Raw genomic sequence first — 16,457 nt, forward strand, 5'->3', positions numbered from 1 at the left:
TCCCCGCCCAACAGTGGCCTCATCTCCCTCTGCTCTCCCCTGCACTCACTGCGCTCCAGCCACACCTAGGCACTTGGGGTTCTGCTGCCTGGAAGGCTCTTCCTGACATTTCCTTAGTTGCCCCTGATTGCCACTTGGGTCTCACCTCAAAATGTCACCTCACAATGAGGCCTTCCATGACCAGCCAATGTAAGGAAGCTTCCCACTTCTAACACAGCAGGCTAATTTGTTTCCTCATAGCACTGGCCGCTACTGGAAATCACACTGTGTTTGTTTTCCGGTACTGTCTTCCACCTTTCTAGAATGCACTCTTGGAGCGCAGGGATCTGCTGTGTCCCGGTGGGAGAACATGGCCCCTCTCAGTGGAAGCTCCCTCCCTTGGGGTTTTGTAACTGAATGAATGAACAGAGACTCGGGCAAGAGAGGGAATGCCTTGCTGGAGCCCACGTTAGGAGCCAAGCCAATTCCACGAGTTCTCTCTTCAACCCTCTGCTCCACCGAGCGGTCAAGGGCCAAGGGCCAAGGGCCAAGGGAGGTGAGGGCAGCAGTAGCCACCATGAACCAGAAACCAAACAGGGCGCCGCCCAGGGTCGGTGGGCTCGCGCCGCGCTGGGCCTCGGCCAACCCTGCAACTTGGATGTTACTTCCAAAGCCAAGCGGCAGGACTGGGAGGCGAAAGGAAAAGGTAAAGCTGCCGATGCCGCAGGCCGACCGACGAATCCCCCCGCCCCACGCCCGGCACCCCGGGCCCGCCTCCCCTTCCCCTCTTGGCCCCCGCGCCCCGCCCCGGGGAAAGCCCCAACGCCCCGGGGAGCGCGGGCAGCCCCGCGCGGGCGACCGCAGCGCAGACGGGTCCGCAAGGGCCCGCAGGACGCGCAGGGGTGGGGGGCGGCGGGAGGGGGAGGCGGGGCCCCGCGGGGGCCTCCCGCCGCGACGGGGCGGGACAATGGGGCCCCACCCCGGCGAGGGAGGGAGGGAGGGAGGGGGGGGGGCGCGGCGTGCGCTCGGCCCGCGGCGCGCTGGCTCGCGGCGGCGGCTGCGGGGCTGAGGCTGGAGCGGGCGGGGAGGGGCGCGGCGGGGGGAGCGCGGGGGAGGGCGGAGGCGGCGGCGGCGCGTGTGGCTGGCGGGCGGGCGGGCGGTTGGCACCGGGCTTGTAAATAAACTGCGATGCTGTCTCGGGCTCGCCGGCCCGGGTGCCGCCGCCGCCGCCGCCGCCCCGGAGCGCCGGTGCCAGGCTCCCGCCGCCGCGCGCCCTAGCGCCTCCGCGCCAGCCTCGCGAGCCCTCGCCCGCTGCCCGCAGTGCCCGGCCCGCGCCCCTCGGGGTCCCGCGGCTGACCCGCGCGGGATGTGACCCCCTTCCCGCTGCCCGGCCTCCCCAGCCCCCCGGGGGGCCCGCCGTTGCTTGCTTTTGGAGGGGCGGGTGGGTGGGGAGCGGCGCGCGGATCATGGCATTGGAGTTCCCGGGCTTGCAGCCGCCGCCGCCGCCTCATCCACGCACCCCGAGCGCCCCTTCTTCCCGGAGCAGCAGCGGAGAAGGCGAAGCGGCCGGCGGGGGCGAGGCAGATGGGGCTCAAGGCGCGCAGGGCGGCGGGGGCGGCTGGCGGCGGCGGCGACGGGGGCGGCGGCGGCGGGGCCGCTAACCCGGCCGGAGGGGACGCGGCGGCGGCCGGCGACGAGGAGCGGAAAGTGGGGCTGGCGCCCGGCGACGTGGAGCAAGTCACCTTGGCGCTCGGGGCCGGAGCCGACAAAGACGGGACCCTGCTGCTGGAGGGCGGCGGCCGCGACGAGGGGCTGCGGAGGACCCCGCAGGGCATCGGGCTCCTGGCCAAGACCCCCCTGAGCCGCCCGGTCAAGAGGAACAACGCCAAGTACCGACGCATCCAAACTTTGATCTACGACGCCCTCGAGAGACCGCGGGGCTGGGCGCTGCTCTACCACGCGCTCGTGTGAGTACCCAGCCGCTCGGCGGCGCAGGTTGGGCCCGGGGGCGGGGGCCGGAGCCGAGAGGGCTCCGGGGCTTCAAAGCCCAGGGGCGCCCGTCTGCCGAGGGGGAACACCGGTCTGTCCTCAGTGTTTCTCCGCTGTGCGTGTCCGTGTGTCTGTGAGCCACTCTCTGGGTGTTGGACACCAGGGCTTGAAAGATGCAAGCGTGATTACCCAGCTAATTTGGAGCTTGGATTGGCATGTCTGTGGGCGCGCGGGTGCGCATTTATGGCACCTTCTCCGGATGTTGGTATGGAAGCTTAAAAGAATGATGTGGTTTTTCCAATTAACGTGGAGGTTGAACAGCATAAAGCGGATCCTCCCCTATGCTCTGTTTCTGCTTGGGGTGGGTCCCTTCTCCTGGGATCGCTACGGAGTTTAGATGATGCATCTTGGAGTTGGGGATGGGAGTGGAACACTGCCCATAGTGGGGTGTGTGTGTGTGTGTGTGTGTGTGCGCGCGCGTGTGCGTGCGTGGGCATGAGCGCGGGTATCAGTTGCTTGCTTGTGCTGCCCTTCCTAGGGCTCCATCCTGGTATAGAACCTGGTGTTGCTCTAACTGGGAGCTGGGACTGGTCAAAATGTGTGTCTTTGGGTTATTTTTACGGAAGTTAATGAACACGAGAGCGAGAGTACGAGAGAATGAGAATATCTCAGGATCGAACCTGGAGAGCTGGGGCTTAACGGTGCCAAGAGATGAGGGCCGCAATTTATTTTGGCTGAATACCTGCATGATTTGGCCCTGATATTCCCTCCACCTCAGCTGCTTCCCCTAGCCTGGCCTTGGCTGGACAGGGGTGCGGGCCATGGGAAGGGGCCTGGGCTGGAGGTTTGACCCGAGGCACCCTTCCCCTAGAAAGAGCCTCCTTGCTAGTCAGGATGAAAATGCGTTGCCGGAGAAGGAAGATGGAACTCCCTTCTGCACCTGACACTTGGGACAGAAGATCTTATACTTGGGGAGAGAGAGAGAGGATGTAAATGGTGACTTTCCACCCAAGAGAGGAAATCAGAACTGTCCGCACACCCCAGGCTGGCAGGGCATTTCCAGTTACCCCTTGCCTCCTGTCTGTGGCTTAGTCATTCTGATGGCTGCTTCTTGGGAAGCTGTACGTTACCAGCATTTTCGCGGAGAATTGGTCATAACTTTGGCCCCTCCTGTGCCTTCAGTGGTGGATATTCCTCTGTGTCCTCCTGCATTTGACCCTTGAGGGATGTGGTCCCAGGGAGTTCAGGGAGCCTTGGAGTTGCTACCTGCCAATCATCCTCGGTTGAATTGCTTTTCCAGATTTGGCCACCAGGTGGGGGCGTCTGCACAGGACCTCAGACTTGGCAACAGGTTTCTTTGGAGAGGTTGCAGAAGCCTGGAGAGGATGCCTCCCTGAAACTGGCAGGAGGGAGGGGGGCATCCGGCCAGGAGGAGCTGGCAGGAGGGAGGGGGGGCATCCGGCCAAGAACATGGATTTTGGATGGTCCAGACTCCAGCATCCACTTCTGCATGAATTTGCAGGTGTTAGTGGCTGGAGAGAAGGGTTACCAGAATCTTCTACTTGCTTTCTTCAGGTGGTAAAAAGCGACTGAAAATACATTCATTTCTGTTTCTAGCACTGTATTTAGTTAAACTGAACTGAAGGGGGTTCAGTTAAATTGGCTAATTAGTTAAATTAATACTGGAATGTGATAACGAAAAAAGGCACTACAATGATTTGAATGCACACAAACATACCTACCCAGACTCGACCTGCCTTTTGCATGTAAGTGGCGCTCACCATTTATTGGCTGACTTCCAACCCTGGGGTCCCACGGCAGCTTGTGGGGTACCTCTTTCTTTCTTCTCCTCCCACCATTCTCAGCTAGCACCCCTGCGCTGCCTTGTTCAGCCTGGAGGAGGCATAGCTAAGGCCTGTTACTGACAGAGTCTCGATTTTATCCTTCTTTCAAATTATTCCATCACGCGGAAGCAGGTTTGAGACTGCCAAAGCCTGTAGCCTCAGTTTCCCCGAGAAGGCCAGGAAAATCTGACAGTGTGGGATGAGGAAGAGGTGAATGCCCAACCAGATGCTTTCAGACATGCAGATCATTTATTTCTTTGAACTCTCTCCAGGATCTTATGAGGTGGGAATTACTATCTACGCTTTATAGATGAGAGTGAGAATACTTCAATGGGACCACTTGTCCAGGATCACACAGCTACTGCTCTGGATGCTCACATCCGAATGCAGTGAATCAACTCCTGTTTTGGGAGCCTGGATCCCAGTTCTGACCCTCTGCCAACAAGTTGGGGGCTCTGGGTATTTCACTAGGCATCCCTGGGTGCCCCTCACCCCATTGGTAACCCAGGGCTCTTAGGAACGCCTCTGCCTTCACTTGCTGGCTCCGGCTGGCAATGGCTCGAAATGGAATTTGGAATCAAAATGGGCCAGTCAGAACCCAGGAAGCACAGTGGCAGGAGAACATGGAGGGGGGCTAAGGTGCTGGTGGGAATGCAGGCTCTGATGGACCGGGAATCGCATACCTAGTTAGTGGGTGCATCGTACGCCCCTCCTCCAGCTCAGAAGGAAGTGCAGTCAAGTGAACAAATTGAACTTTTCATTGATGATTCAGGGTTTTGCAAGGCACTGAAATTCGTGCTCCGAAGCATCCATTATCCTGTTCTGGGCTGTAGCTAATGGCATGAGGGGGGCCAGGAAATTGGGCTGACCACGGGTTCACACGCTAGCACAAGCTTTTCTTTATATTTTAAATGAACCAGTTCTGTGAGATGCACTTCCCTCCCTTCTGTCCTAAATAGAGAGGATACAGCAGATGCGGAAACCAAAGACCCTCACCCCCAGTCTTCTCCCTTTGCCTTAAATGACCATCCCTGTTTTCTCCTGGCTACTCACTTTCACCCATGGCCCAGCTCTGGTGTCGTTTCCTCCGGGAAGCTTTCGGCCGACCCGGCCGTCCCCACCCCATGTTGAGCTAGAATTGCCCTCCTCTGCAGTGCCCCCAGCTTTGGGATTTTGCACATTGCATTGGGTTGATCTTGCTTGCTCGTCTCTGCCGTTGAACTGAGAGCTACTCGAGAGTTGGGCCGTGGCGTTCTCTGGCTTCGTTCTCAGTTTCCCGCGGGCTGCGGGGTCCGTGGTGGTTACTCGGTGAGGATTTAGTATACGGGTGAGCGGAAGAATACTCTCGGGTGAACCCAAACTGTGCTCTGTACGGCTTTCCTGCCGTCACCACCATTGTCACCACAACACATAGGCACAATCAACATTATAGGACGTTAGTGATAAGAATAGCTCGCAGGAGTCTTAAAATGGACTGAGGGGAGGAGGGGGAAAGGGTGGGAGACCAGGCTTTGACCCCAGTGTGGCCCGTCCCTTCTCTGCATCCCGAGCCTGAAAAGGATTCTGCTGTTGCAGAGAAAGTGCTGGACTTGGAGCTCCCGTCCGGACTGACTGAAGTCTCTGTGACTTCGCACGACCTGCACGTTGGGGATGACGACACTCTGCTGTCATCTGAGTGAAATTAGCCCAACGTCAGGCCCTCAGGATTCATCGGTTGATTATGAATAAGGTCTCCCTAAAAGCACATACCGGGGCGCCCGGGTGGCTCAGTCGGTTAAGTATCCGACTTCAGCTCGGGTCATGATGTCTCGGTCCGTGGGTTCAAGCCCCGCGTCGGGCTCTGTGCCGACAGCTCGGAGCCTGGAGCCCGTTTCCGATTCTGTGTCTTCCTCTCTCTCCGCCCCTCCCCCGCTCACACTCTGTCTCTGAAAAATGAATAAGCCTAAAAAAAAAAAAAAAAAGCACACACCACTGTTTGTTCTGGCACCTTCCGGGGACTCCCCCTTCCTAGCCTGTCAGTGTAGAGATGCTGGCTTCATCTTGCTGGATTGACACTGCACTCGCTTTCTGCTGCCCTCACCACCCCCTGCAGCCAGCCGGGTATGATCACTCGCTCACCCGTTGACAGAGCGAGGACAAAATGGTCACAAGAAATACCCCCTGTTTGCATTCCCCAGCCCTAACCTCAACCCTAAACCTAACCTTAACCCTGAGGTGGGCTGAGCCCTGGGACATCATGAGAGGTGGGGCCCGAGGACCCAGCAGCTGCTCTGGAAAGGAAAAGCCCGGCTGGTGGACTTATCAGCATGTTGACTAAAGATCCCTCTTTTTAAAAGCCGATCAGGATTCCAGGTACTTTTTTTTTTTTTTAATATGACATTTGTTGTCAAATTTATTGTCAAATTTAATATGGAATTTATTGTCCGGGTTCTTTATCCATTCATCTGTCGATGGACATTTAGTTCCTTTCTACGTCTTGGCCTGTTGTGAATAGTATTTCAGTAAACATGGAAGTGCTAATACCCCTCTGAGACCCTAATTTCAATTCTTCTGGATAACGATTCGGAGGTGGGATGGCTGGGTCGTAGGGTTGTACTGTTTTTCATTTTTGCGGGACCTCCATATTGTTTTCCACAGTGGTGGCACCAGTTTATGTTTCCACCAACAGTGTGCTAGGCCTGAAGTTTCTCCTCATCCTCACCAGCATTTGTTTCTCTGTTTTTTTTGTTTTGTTTTGTTTTGTTTTGATCATAGCCATCCTGAAAGGCATGAGGCGTGCTATCATTGGGTCATCCTTTCTTGGGTTGTGAGAGCCTGGTCTTTGGAGTCAGATCTGAGTTTTTTTTAGTTTTGTTTTTTTTTTTAATTTTTTCAAATTTATTTCTAAGACAGAGAGAGACAGAGCATGAGTGGGGATGGGGCAGAGCGAGAGGGAGACACAGAATCCGAAGCAGGCTCCAGGCTCCGAGCTGTCGGCACAGAGCCCGACGCGGGGCTTGAACCCATGGACTGTGACATCATGACCTGAGCCGAAGTCGGACGTTTAACCCATGGAGCCACCCAGGCGCCCCCATGGAGTCAGACCTGGGTGTAATGCAACTCTGCCATTTCCTAGCTGTGGGACCTGGGGCAGTTTGCTCACTTTCCTGGATTGCAGTTTCTTTGTTTCTGATCCGGAGAGAATCATGCGAACCTCCCAGGGTTGACATTCAGTTGAGGTGATGATATATAACACCTAAACATGACGCTGTGCTGGTTTGCAACCTTGGGCGTTCCCGGGTTAAATCTGAGACTGGCCCTGTGTGCAGAGGGCAGGGAGAGACCAAAGAGAGAGGCGGGCCACTCCAGATCCATAGGCCGGCAGGTTTAATAAGCAAGGGAACTTATCTGTGAGGCTTGTGGGTGCTGGAAGCTGAGCAGATCTCCCCACCCGCCCTCCAGAATCTTAAAGGTTTTCAGAGAGTCCTTAATGGGATTCAGTCCCATACGCAGTACAGCCGTCTGAGCAACACCTTACTCTCAAGGCTGCGTCTTTGGCTCAGCTCCCACTGTGGGAACCGTGGACAGTGCGCACATTCCAAGGTCGAGGGAGGCGGTGAGGTCCAGCTCACGGGTCACCCGGCGGTCACGTCCTCTCGGTGACCTCCTCCAACGCACTGCAGATACTCAGTAAACATTGTTTCCTTTTTTGCTCCCGCTCTCAGTCGCGTTCAATCTGCCTTCCCCTGGCCCCCCTCATAGGATCCACGCCCCTCGCCCCTCTCCCCTCTCTAATAACCTCATGTTATTTTCTTGTGGTTTTCTGAATGCCTTGCCTTCCTTCTGCCTTTCCTTTTTTTATGCTACTTTTTTATGATACCAACCACCGGAGTCGAATGAAGACGTCGAGGAAGGGGTTGACTGCAACAGCCCTCAGTGTCAGGTCTCTGGGCCCCCATGAGGCCGTGTGCTGGGCGGGCCTGTGACCGCAGGTGCCCGGTGTCTCACTGTCCAGGAGCCCGGCTCACGTCAGGTGGCCTCAGCACTGGAAGGGAGACTACGGGGTCTCCCCTTTACAGGTGGAAACAGGTTCTGAGAACCTGCATGTTTTGCTCAGACTCTTGGAGCGACCTGAGCGGCAGAACGGGGATCCCGCAGGAGTGTCCCGCCTGGGTCACAGGGCTGTCTGCACCGTGTCACTGTTGTCCCCAACGGAAGACGATGCGGAAGACAGGTAACAGGGAGAGACTGAAACTCTGCCTTCCTGGGAGAGGCGCCTTGTACGGCTGTGTTTCTGAAAAGTCCCCAAGGAAGGGGCGCTTGGCCAGCTTAGTCGGTAGAGCATATGACTCTTGATCTCCGTGTCCGTGAGTTCGAGCACCCCATTGGGCGTAGGGCTTCCTTTAAAAAAAAAAAAAGTTCCTAGGGGAAGGCAGTGTGGCTGGTCTGCAGACTACACACTGAGGCACAAGGCTTTTCAAACTTTGACATACATGTGACCCACCTAGGCGAGAAGGTACCTTAAGAAAAACCTGGCAGACTTTTCTCAAACCGGTCATCAATTTGTGAATCAAACGGACTCTACTCTCCTCCCGAATAATACAGTGGAAATGAACAACATACCTGCCGTGGGGCCTAAAATGACCGGAGTCCAATCATGAAGAAATAATAAACAAATTCACATTGTGCAAAGTCTTGCAATTTGTCTGGCACGGACTCTTCCAAAGGTCCCTGATGTAAAAACAAAGAGACCTGTCTCGGTTAAAGGAGCTGAGGGGCGCCTGGGTGGCTTGGTCAGTTGAGCGTCCGACTTTGGCTCAGGTCACGATCTCGCAGTCTGTGAGTTCGAGCCCTGCGTCGGGCTCTGTGCTGACAGCTCAGAACCTGGAGCCTGCTTCGGATTCTGTGTCTCCCTCTCTCTCTGCCCCCCGCTCCCTGGCTCACACTCTGTCTTTCTCTCTCTCTCAAAAATAAATATTACAAAAAAAATAAAGAATGTGAACCTCTATGGACATTGCAGTATTATTTATAACAGTCAAGACAAGGGAACAGTCTTCGCGTCCAATGGGTGGGTGAATGGATAAAGAAAATGTGGTAAGTATGCACAATGGAATACTGTTCAGCCATAAAAAAGGAGACCATACCATTTGCAACACATGGATGAGCCTTGAGGGCCCTGTGTTAAGAGAACTAAGTCAGGCAGAGAAAGGCAAATACTTATATGTGGAATCTTAAAAAACTGAACTTAGAAACAGATCGCATTGATGGTCGCCAGTGGCTAGGAGTTGGGGGGAAATGGGTGAAGATAATCAAAAGGTACAGACTTCTGTTTGTAAGATGAGTAAGTTCTGGGCACCTACGGGACAGCGTGGTGACTATAGTTAATACTGTATTATATATTTGAAAGTTGCCGAGAGAGTAGATCTCAGAAGTCCTCATCACACGCACACATAAACACACAGAGGTAACAACATGACGTGTTAGATATGTTAATGAACCTGCTGTGGCAGTCATTTCCTAAAACATATGTATCGCAAATCACATGGTGCGTCTTAAACTTACTGATGTTACACGCCAATTACATCGCAGTAAAGCAAATGGAATTAAAGCAATTGGAAGAAACGCAAATGAAATTCATGATTCTTCATTGGACCCCAGATGGGAAAAATAAATAATAATAAAGGGTGTGGTTATAGGGACAGTTAAGAAAATTTGAACATGGGCTCCATATTAGATAACATCACTATGTCAAAATTTAATTTCTTGAGTGTGGTAATTCCATCATGGCTATGTAGGTGAATGTTCTATTTTTCTTTTTTTTTACACAAGCTGCACGGTGCGGTCTTTAGTGGTGAAGTGTCGCAATATCTCAACGTATGTTCAAATGTTCAGCACACATACAGACTATATGCAAGCATACTTACGTGTACAAAATACACACAGATAGGAAGAGAGAGGAAGGCACGTGAGGCAAAAATGTTAACAGATGGAAAATCACGGTGAAGAGAGTATATGTGGGTATTATACTCCTCTTAACTTTTTAAGTTAAATTTAAAAAATAAATAGTTAAAAATACTTTTTTTTTTTTTTAAAGGGCCCTTGGGTGGCTCAGTCAGTTAAGCGTCCAACTCCTGATTTTGGCTCAGGTCATGATCTCACGGTTCGTGGGTTCGAGCCCCGCATCCGGCTCTGTGCTGGCCGTGCGGAGCCTGCTTGGGATTCTGTCTCCCTCTCTCCCTCTGCCCCTCCCCACCACTCGCGCTGTCTCTGTCTCTCTCAAAATAAGGAAATAAAAACTTAAAAAAATTTTTTTTTTTCTAAAAAACACTGAACTTGCACAAACAGCACAGAGCACATACATGAATACAGAACCAGGCCCCACCCCAGAAATTGATACTGTTGGTCTCTGGGGATCCAGGCATGGTCCTTAGGTGATTCCAGATGAAGCCAGGCCTGAAAACCGTTGGCCAAGCTGGACAGGCTCTCTTAGATTCCTGGATGCTGTAAAGAACGTGCCTCACGTTTCTCTCCACCTGGGGCTTGTGCCCGGGTAATGACACACACACAGCGCAGGGGTGCAACGTGGCGTGCTAAAGTCATTCGTTTCAAGACCACACATGCTGATTCAGGTGCCACGCTGGAGGCAGATGAGCCATAATTCTCCTCTGGAAAGAGGGACCTGAGCAACTAAATTTGGTAGTCTAGCAATGCAGCGAGAGAATGCAGATGAGGAACCAGTCATGCACGAAGGCCGCGCTCTGTTGAGCCTCCTGTGTTGGGTGAAGGGAGCTTTCTCCAAAGGAGGTTTACGGGGCTGGAGAGAAGAGGAAGGTCCTCCTGTGTATCCAGCTGAGGACTAAGTTTCCTTTCCTGCTTGAAGAACCAAAAGCTACATGCAGTTAACTTGAATACTACCAGTTCCGTCCACGTGGCCACAAAAGGCCAGATTTCCTTCTTTCTCATTGCCAAGTAGTGTTCCATTGTGTATACAGACCACAACTTCTTTATCCATTCGTCAGTTGATGGACATTGAGGCTCTTTCCATAGTTTGGCTGTTGTTGAAAGTGCTGCTATAAACATTGCTAAGTGAAATAAGTGATACAGAGAAAGACAGATACCATATGTTTTCACTCTTATGTGGATCCTGAGAAACTTAACAGAAGACCGTGGGGGAGGGAAAGGAAAAAAAAAAAAGAGAGGGAGGGAGCCAAACCATAAGAGACTCTTAAAAACTGAGAACAAACTGAGGGTTGATGGGGGGGTGGGTGATGGGTATTGAGGAGGGCACCTGTTGGGATGAGCCCTGGGTGTTGTATGGAAACCAATTTCACGATAAATTTCATATTAAAGTAATAATAAAAAACACTTGAATACTACCTTCTTATTCTTGCATGGTTAGGAAGCTCCCCCTTTCAACTTGGTGTTCGTGAAAAATAATTCCCTTGGCGTTTAAAAGTTTCATAGATCAGCCGGGATCCTGCGGTATTTTCCAAAGAATCAAGAGGCCCCGCGCTCTCTATTTTGTCTGCGTCTTCAAGTGTTGACAGAATGAAAACAAAATTTGTCGCGTCTCTTTCAAATGGGGCAACGTGAAGAGAAGCCAGGGAAAGGTCTTCGAATGGGGATTGACTAAGACCCCCTTGCAGACATGGTGCCATGTGGTTCTGGTTTGGGGTGGCCCAAGACAGGTGTGGGTTTGTCAGAAGTGCACTGGGGTGGGGGCACTAGGGTGGCTCAGCCGGGTAAGCATCTGACTCTTGACTTTGGCTCAGGTCGCCATCTCAAGGATCATGAGTTCGAGCTCCACAGCAGGCTCTGCGCGGACGGAGTGGAGTTCTGCTTGGGATTTTCTCTCTCTCCTTGTCTCTCTGCCCCTTCCCCGCTTGTGCACTCTCTCTCTCTCTTAAAGCAAATAAATAAATACATAAACTTAAAAAAAAAAAACACATTGGATGCGCCACTAGGAGAACAGCATTAACTGTGTGGTTCGGACACCTCACTAGTCCCACAGTCTGCAAATACCTGCCACATGGGATTGATGTGAGAATCCCTTGAGACGATGCGGGTGGGAGTATTCTGGAAGCTATGGTCATGTAACACCCGGAGGTAGTGTTTCCTTAAAGCCGTAGAAGGATCAGGGGAGCCCATGGTTGGGACCTTTCTGTCTGGAGCATCTGCTCACACACGGATTTGCCTCACTGCTGTCTGTGCTGCATTACCCGATACCAGGAACCCATTAACTAACTGACTAGATTAACTAGATTAACTAACCAGATGTACTAACCTAGCCCGTACATCTACAGGGGTGTCAGCTTCCCTAAGATGGTCACCTTTGGGGAGACTGATGAGGACAAGGTTTGCAGGTGACAAGGTGATGTCAGTACCGAGGTTTCAGGCCACCTCGGGTTTTCAGGTGTCATCAGGTGCCATCCACACTGTGGCCTTGTTGGGCGGGACTTTTCATTCTGCCACGGAGGAGTAGAAGAGTTTGTTCGAAATGTTCTCTTGGGAGAACAAAGTGGGAAGGAATTCAGGAAGAAGATTGCTTCTTGCACGGAGTTGAGGAAGAATAAAGGTGTGTGTGGCTCTCAGAGCGTCCCGTACATCAGCTGTTCTTGGATTCCTCCTGTGGTGGGCTTCCCTCCATGCTGAAGACCTGGGCTAGGGTCTCCTTCTCCTCTTCTCCATCCTCCTGTCCTTCTAGAGACCTTTAAAATCGCCTGGACCCTGTAAGAGTGTTACGGTTGAGTTGGGGGCCTATAAATCCAGCGTATCAATTATAACCAATGTTTCCTGCATCATTTCATAGTTTATTATATCCCTCCTTGGGCAACATTAATGAGATTCCTGCTTTATATGTGTTAGTAACAATAGCTCTTATAGCAAGTCCTTTCTTACGAATTGCTAAATCTGGCTTTCCTGAGGAGCGGGCAGCCTGACAGAGCATTTCTGGGCCATTGGCCCTTAGATTCTTTGCCAGCTTGCTTTAGAGGCACCTGAGTGGCTCAGTCGGTTGGGTGTCCGGCTCTTGATTTCGGCTCAGGTCATGGTCTCACGGTTCATGGGTTCGAGCCCCGCATTGGCTTCTACGCTGATAATGTGGAACCTGCTTGGGACTCTGTCTCCTCTCTCTCTCTCTCTGCCCCTCCTGCCACTTGCTCTCTGTCTCTCAAAATAAATAAAAAATAAACTTTAAAAAAAACTTGCTTTAGCAGTTCAAGCCCATTTCTGCCTTTGCGGGTGTCTTTTTGAAGGGATGGGATGAAATATTACCTAACGTGACTCGGAACGCTTTGCTAGGGGAATGTGTTCATCCAGTCCGGGCCATCTGTACTAATGGAAAATCACTTAGCACTATCACACTGTTTATCTCCCTCCTCCTACCCTTTCTTAGAATCCCAGCCTTTGCTTTGGCCCACCCCACATGTGTCAGTCATGGATGCTTCTCCACCTGCTGGTGTCGGTCCAGAAAATGAAACCAGAAGGCCTTCGTAATCAGCAAGTCCTGTGAAACTGATCAGCTGTAGTTATGTGACAGCGATGTATGGGATTTATGGACCCGGCACTGAGAGAGGCACTTGGCCAATTATAGACCCTAGAGGCCTTCAGAGCTGGAAGGAACTGTAGAGAAGAGGAAACTGAGGCCCAGAGCAGTTAGAAACGTGCCTCCAGTCACACTGCTGGCAAAGGGAAGACTTGAACTCAGACCTTCTTCCAAGGCTGGCTCCCATTCGCTTCTGCTCCTGACCCTCCAACAGCTGTATACCAATGGAGCAGTTTTGCTACAACAGAATTCCTCTGGGTTGCACTGGCTTAGGGTCTGGATCAAATGAACAGAAGAGTCGAGCCAGGGGGCAGGCTGATCAGGCGTCCATACACAGGCTCCAGGTGGCCTCTTGCCGAGGAGGGTTTCTCCTCTGCTGAAATTCCCAGGGCCCAGAGCACCTTTTCTCCACCCCACCCCCACACCCTCCTGTCCTCTCAAGTGTCGTGTCAAGGAGGCTCTGATTTCCGTTGAGCTCAACATTGAGGTGGGGCTTTCAAAACCATCATCTTGTAACTGATGTTATAATCCATTTGGGTTGTTTATAATGTCACCTATGGCTGGGCCACCTGGATGGCTCGGTTGCTTAAGCATCCGACTCTTGGTTTCGGCTCAGGTCGCGATCTCACGGTTCGGGAGTTCGAGCCCTGCGTCGGGCTCCATGCTGATGGTGAGGAGATTGCTTGGGATTCTCTCTCCCTCTCCCTTCCCCTCCATTGCTTGCACTCTCTCTCAAGATAAATAAACTTAAAAAAATTTTTTTTAAATGATGTCACCTGTGGGACAGCACCACCACTTAGTCCATTCATGGAAACCTGATTTATTTTCATGAACAGCAGGAACTGACATTTATAGAGTCATTTCCCTGTGCCACGTTGGGGTTAGCACTCAAGATGGTCCTAAGGTGTGGCTGAGAGTTTAGCCACCAGGGGTCCGGAGTTCTCACCCTGGGTCTTAGGCTGATTTGCTGTGTAGTTTTCAAAACGTCACTTTACCTCCAATCTGATAAAAATGGACCTAACGCTCCCTGCCTTCTAGGTTGTTGAATGGATTACATGAAGTGATTCATCCAAGTACTCAGCAGAGTGCTAACATTGGACCTTCGCCTGTGTTCTTCCAGAAGCTCCCGGGGCCAAGGAGCCCAGTGCAAGTGGTTTATTCGACACAGGATTATTTAGTCTTACTTTCATGATCTCTTCTGTGAGCAGTTTTTTAAGACACTTTTTTTCCATAATTGCCCCCACCCATGACATTTTCATACTGCAGATACACTGCATATTTCTTTCTGTACTGTATGTATATCTATATAAAAAGAACAAGATTTTTTTTTTTTCCCCAGCCATTCCCCTAAGAACTGATTTTGCCCCCTTGGAGGCAATACCATCCCTGTTGAGAATGCACGATTTAGGAGAGAAATCCAAAAAAAAAAAGAAAAAAAAGGAAAGAAATGAGAGAAATAAGTAAAATCGGGGAAAGGCAAGGAAATCCAACAGGAAGGAGAAAAGGGCCATGGATGCATTTTCTTTTTTTTTTTTTTTTTGAACGTTTATTTATTTTTGGGACAGAGAGAGACAGAGCATGAACGGGGGAGGGGCAGAGAGAGAGGGAGACACAGAATCGGAAACAGGCTCCAGGCTCTGAGCCATCAGCCCAGAGCCCGACGCGGGGCTCGAACTCACGGACCGCGAGATCGTGACCTGGCTGAAGTCGGACGCTTAACCGACTGCGCCCCCCAGGCGCCCCAATGGATGCATTTTCAAGCAGGTTACCATGGGGACCCTTGAAGCTCAGCCCCCGGGGACCCCGGACTGCAGTGTGGAACGATGCAGAATTGTCCTCAAACGCCATCCATCCGTGGCTCGGGGTATTACCTCTCAGAGAAATCCCTTAGAAGTGTGGGCTGTTCACCAAAGGTATTTATCAAAGGCCATGTCTGACAGGTGCTGCCCGTGGGTTCTGGGGAAGTATGGGAGGGGACCGGCCGTGACTGCCACGCGTCGTGTCCTTCCTAAGCGAAGGAAATATTGTGACTTAAGTTCACAAGTGTTTCTGTGTTTCCTCAGTAGTTCTTAAGTAAAGGAAGTCTTTGTGGCCTAAGGGTCATGGCAATTCTATAGTGTTTTTTTCTCCCTCATTAATTTTTCATTTAGGACAAGCCATTCAAGAAGAAAAAAATCTGAATTAAAAGTACATGTAAATAGGTCAGTTCAGTGCCCAGTATGTAGTGATAGCTAACCTTTCTGAGCTCTTACCATATGCCGGGATTGTAGAGTTCTCGAATGTGCAGTGAAATCTGGCCATTGTCTGCGTTTTCTTTTGGGGGAAGGAGCCATATCCTTGTTGAGATTACTGTGTGTTCACAGTTTAGTAATTTTCATGAAATGAAAAGAGAGAGTTACTTAATTAGTTTTCTCAAATGTTTATTTTGAGAGAGAGAGAGAGCAGCGGAGGGGCAGAGAGAGTAAGGGAGAAAGAGAATCTCAAGCAGGCTCCATGCTGTCAGTGTAGAGCCCCATTCAGGGCTCGAACTCACGAACTGTGAGATCGTGACCTGAGCCGAAATCGAGAGTCGGACGCTTAACCTACTGAGCCACCCAGGTGCCCCGGAAGGGCGAATTACTTTAAATAAGGATGGAGAACTTTGGTCTTGCCGACAGTATAATTCTGAGTGGTTTTTGCGATACTTTCAAAGAATGAAGAATCTTACTAATTTATACTGTGAGAAGCATTAGCATTTTCAAAAACAAGATTAAAATAGATATTCCCGTTGTTCTCACAAACATGTCTTTTGTTGAGAAAATGGGAGGCTCTTGGTTGTGAAGTGTGGTCCTGTGAATTCCACCCTTTGGCTCCGTTGTGGCTTCCTGGGGGAAATAATTAACCTTCACCTTCAGGATCCTGGAATGTTAGAGGGAATGTTAAGATTTCTTCTTGAACTCCTCTTTTTGTGCCATGATTTTAACACCTTATATGGTTGGGAAGATATTTCTTGGGAAAATCTTAATCCTTTAGGAGTAACATACATGCGTCCAAGCATCTGCTCATGGGACTGAAGGAACTCTCATGGATTATTCAGCAGACGTTGATTTCAGGCCTTATAAATGCCAGGCTTTGTGCTAGCG

The 16,457-nt window shown here is 51.5% G+C and overlaps 1 protein-coding gene across 1 annotated transcript in view; it reads left to right on the forward strand.

The window, feature by feature from the left end:
- Positions 1-1,049: 1,049 nt before the first annotated feature.
- The window catches only part of KCNQ3 (potassium voltage-gated channel subfamily Q member 3), a 319,083-nt gene continuing 303,675 nt past the window's right edge, over positions 1,050-16,457 (forward strand). Inside the window, exon 1 of the mRNA XM_045453655.1 lies at positions 1,050-1,946. Within this exon, the coding sequence (XP_045309611.1) occupies positions 1,564-1,946 (383 nt within the window). The 5' untranslated portion in view covers positions 1,050-1,563. The remainder of the gene's footprint in view (positions 1,947-16,457) is intronic.

The sequence above is a fragment of the Leopardus geoffroyi genome, chromosome C3 (genome assembly GCF_018350155.1).
Source record: "Leopardus geoffroyi isolate Oge1 chromosome C3, O.geoffroyi_Oge1_pat1.0, whole genome shotgun sequence".
Taxonomy (NCBI): domain Eukaryota; kingdom Metazoa; phylum Chordata; class Mammalia; order Carnivora; family Felidae; genus Leopardus; species Leopardus geoffroyi.